Source organism: Rhinatrema bivittatum, chromosome 16 (assembly GCF_901001135.1).
Source record: "Rhinatrema bivittatum chromosome 16, aRhiBiv1.1, whole genome shotgun sequence".
Classification (NCBI taxonomy): Eukaryota; Metazoa; Chordata; class Amphibia; order Gymnophiona; family Rhinatrematidae; genus Rhinatrema; species Rhinatrema bivittatum.
Genome location: NC_042630.1, coordinates 5,518,016 through 5,521,359, shown reverse-complemented (window position 1 = coordinate 5,521,359; position 3,344 = coordinate 5,518,016). Strand labels below are relative to the sequence as shown.

The following is a 3,344-nucleotide window of genomic DNA, read 5'->3' as shown; positions in this document are numbered from 1 at the left end:
AGCTGGCAGCCCTCATATTGGAGGAGAGTAACCTGACCACACCCCTTGATCTTGGGCAGGGAGCTCAGAACATAATTCTGGGAACACGTCTCGCCCCTTAATCATGAGACTTCATAGAAACAGAGGAAACGCAGAGAATATGAGGGCGGATGGAAGACGTGAGGTCCACTTAACCTTTGCCCTGGTGCAGTGTCTCAGACCGCAGCTGATCTCTGGCTTTCCCCACACCTCCTCAGGAGGACTAGGGGGCATTCCATGAAGTTAGCAAGTAGCACATTTAAGACTAATCGGAGAAAATTCTTTTTCACTCAACGCACAATAAATCTCTGGAATTTGTTGCCAGAGGATGTGGTTAGTGCAGTTAGTGTAGCTGGGTTCAAAAAAGGTTTGGATAAGTTCTTGGAAGAGAAGTCCATTAACTGCTATTAATCAAGTTTACTTAGGGAATAGTCACTGCTATTAATTGCATCAGTAGCATGGGATCTTCTAGGTGTTTGGGTAATTGCCAGGTTCTTGTGGCCTGGTTTGGCCTCTGTTGGAAACAGGATGCTGGGCTTGATGGACCCTTGGTCTGACCCAGCATGGCAATTTCTTATGTTCTTATGATCCTCTACGCCTGTCCCAGGCTTATTTGAATTCCGTCACTGTTTCTGGCTTGACCGCCTCCTCTGGGTGTCGGTCAAGACAGGTTTTCTAGTCAATACTTTTCTTAGAGCTGCTTTTACTGCTTTGTTGTTCAGGCTGTAAATGAGGGGGTTGAGCAGGGGGATTAAAACATTATTCAGCAGAGAAAAGAGCTTGTTCTGATCCAGTGACTGCATGGACGCTGGTTTCATATACAAACACATCAAAGTCCCATAGTAGAGAATAACGACCGTGAGGTGGGAGGAGCAGGTGGAGAAGGCTTTGCGTCTCCCCTCTCTGGAATGGATCGTCAGGATGGTGGAGATGATATAGACATAAGATACGAGGGTTGAGATAAAGCAAGGCCCTGCTATAAAAACTGCAACAACATATGTTACAATTTCAATGGTGGAGGCGCTGGAGCAGGAGAGTTTTAGCAATGCTGAGTAATCACAGAAGAAATGGTTAATCTCATTGGACTCACAGAAAGAGAGGAGAGAAAAAAGGACAGTGTGTGTCACTGGATAAAGAAACCCCAAGATCCAGGAACCTGTGGCCATCAGTACACAGAGTCTCTTATTTATAATCATGCGGTAATGCAGGGGGTGACAGATCGCCACATAGCGGTCATAAGCCATAACCGTAAGAAGAAAAAATTCTTCAGCTGCCAAGGCCACAAACAAATACAGCTGTGCAAAACACCCACTTATAGAAATCCTCTGTTTCTTCCTTAGGAGGATGTCCAGCAGCTTGGGGAAAGTGACAGAAGTGGAAGAGATATCGAGGAAGGACAAGTTACAGAGGAAAAAGTACATGGGGGTGTGCAGGCGAGGGCCCAGGCACGTCAGGGCTATAATAGTGAGGTTCCCCATCAGGATGATCAGGTAAATCAGTAAGAACAGAAGGAAAAGGGGGATTTGCAGGTCGGGAAATTCAGGAAACCCCAGAATGATGAACTCTGTCACTGTGGTGAGATTTTTTCTTCCAATCATTCTGGAAAATAACAAGGGAAAATAAGTGGTGCCACTAGAATTAAGCTTGTTGGATGCACATGAGGAGGGAAGCTATGAGGACCCACATGGAAGTAGACTGGAGTAGGAACCTAGTGAACCAGGGAAACCAGATTTTAATTCCCACTGCTGCTACTTGGGATCTTGGGCAAGTCACTTTAGTATTCATTGCCTCATGTACAAACTTACCGGGCCATTCATCAAAATGCCTTAAGGCCCAAACGCACGTTAAATGCGTCTAACGTGCACGATAAATATTGCAACACAAGTTAGCATGCAAACTTTTAATTTGTTATGCAATTGGGAGGAGTAAATGCAAATTGGGGTCATCTATCGTAGAATGTGGTAGATTAATTCATGCGAGAGAGAGGGAGGAGAGACAGAGAGACAGAGAGAGTTTTAATAAGGAGAATAGAACTCTCTCTATATATCTAGCACTCTAGATGGGCACATTCAACTCAGGGTGGGGTTACATACACAATCAGAAGGATTAACTGCAAATTTGAAACCAGTGAAGAATTTTTATCATTTGAATCGATGAAAGGTATTGACTAGAAAACCTGTCTTGACCGATGCGCAAAGGAGACAGTCAAGCCAGTACAACAATTGTAACTTTCATCGATTCAAATGATAGAAATTCTTCAGTGATTTCAAATTTGCAGTTAATTCCTCTGTGTATGTAACAGTACCCTGCCCCCCAAACCCACCCTGGAGTTGAATCTGCCCATCTACAGTGCTAGATTTATATAGATTTATAGCATGTTGATGAATGTGGGAGTTGGATTGTAAGTGCATTACAGATAGGGAAATACAACAGTACCTGAATGAAATCTGCTTTGACATGTCAAAAAGCAGAATAAAATAAAATGGGGGGACACCCGGTTACCTGAGTTGACGGGAGACAGCAGTCCATCAAGTTGAGCCTCCTTCCAATGGCATGCAATTGGGTCTTCACTGATTTATTTAATTGATAAGTGATGTACTCAAGATCCTTGTTGTTTTTTCCGAGATCCTTCTCTCGCACCCGTACCTTGAGAGAGGACAGAAGACTGACCATTAGAATGAGCCAGCACTGCAAGTTTGAAAGAGTCGGCGCAGAAAGCCATTGACCTGCATGAGATCAATACCATTAGATTTGGAGACTGCCAAAGCAGGTGATCTCCAAATGGATTTTGCACACAAATGCTGTTTTATGTACTTAAATCAGCCTTTGAAAATTATTTTGGGGTCATCCAGGAAAGAGCACGTGTGGAAGACGGTTTGCAAGCACTTTTTCCTGGGCTAGCAGGAGGCATTCTGTGAGGTGGAGTTGGAGTGGGGAAAACACAGATTTGCACCATGGTTGCAATTTTCACGAGTATACGTGGGGCATCCCTGGAGAATCAAGGAAGTCTGTATCCAAAGACTATTCTCCTCACAGCAGTGATATTCCATGGAAAAGACTGTACAGTAAATAAACTGCTTCAGAGAGAACACATCGAGGTCACGTAGCATCCCCAGTCTCCTTTTGCAAACCATGCGCAACTGTTTTTTGAACAAGTCATCCCCCATTGAAGGAGGCTCCTGGCAGCTTTCTCGGTGACTGACATGACTGCTGTTCCCATCTGCTGAGTCTCCAATTGATCGCCCCCTTAGGGATTTCCTCTGCCATCATTCTCCAAGTGACCCTACTACATGCATGGAGGTCCTTGTGTCTCTCACTGCAGACCT

General features: G+C 44.5%; 1 protein-coding gene across 1 annotated transcript; it reads right to left on the bottom strand.

Moving 5' to 3' along the window:
- Positions 1-641: 641 nt before the first annotated feature.
- LOC115078482 (olfactory receptor 1019-like) lies at positions 642-1,616 on the bottom strand. Its single transcript, XM_029581404.1, has one exon. The coding sequence runs from the start codon at positions 1,614-1,616 to the stop codon at positions 642-644; it is 975 nt and encodes a 324-aa protein (XP_029437264.1).
- Positions 1,617-3,344: the final 1,728 nt, after the last annotated feature.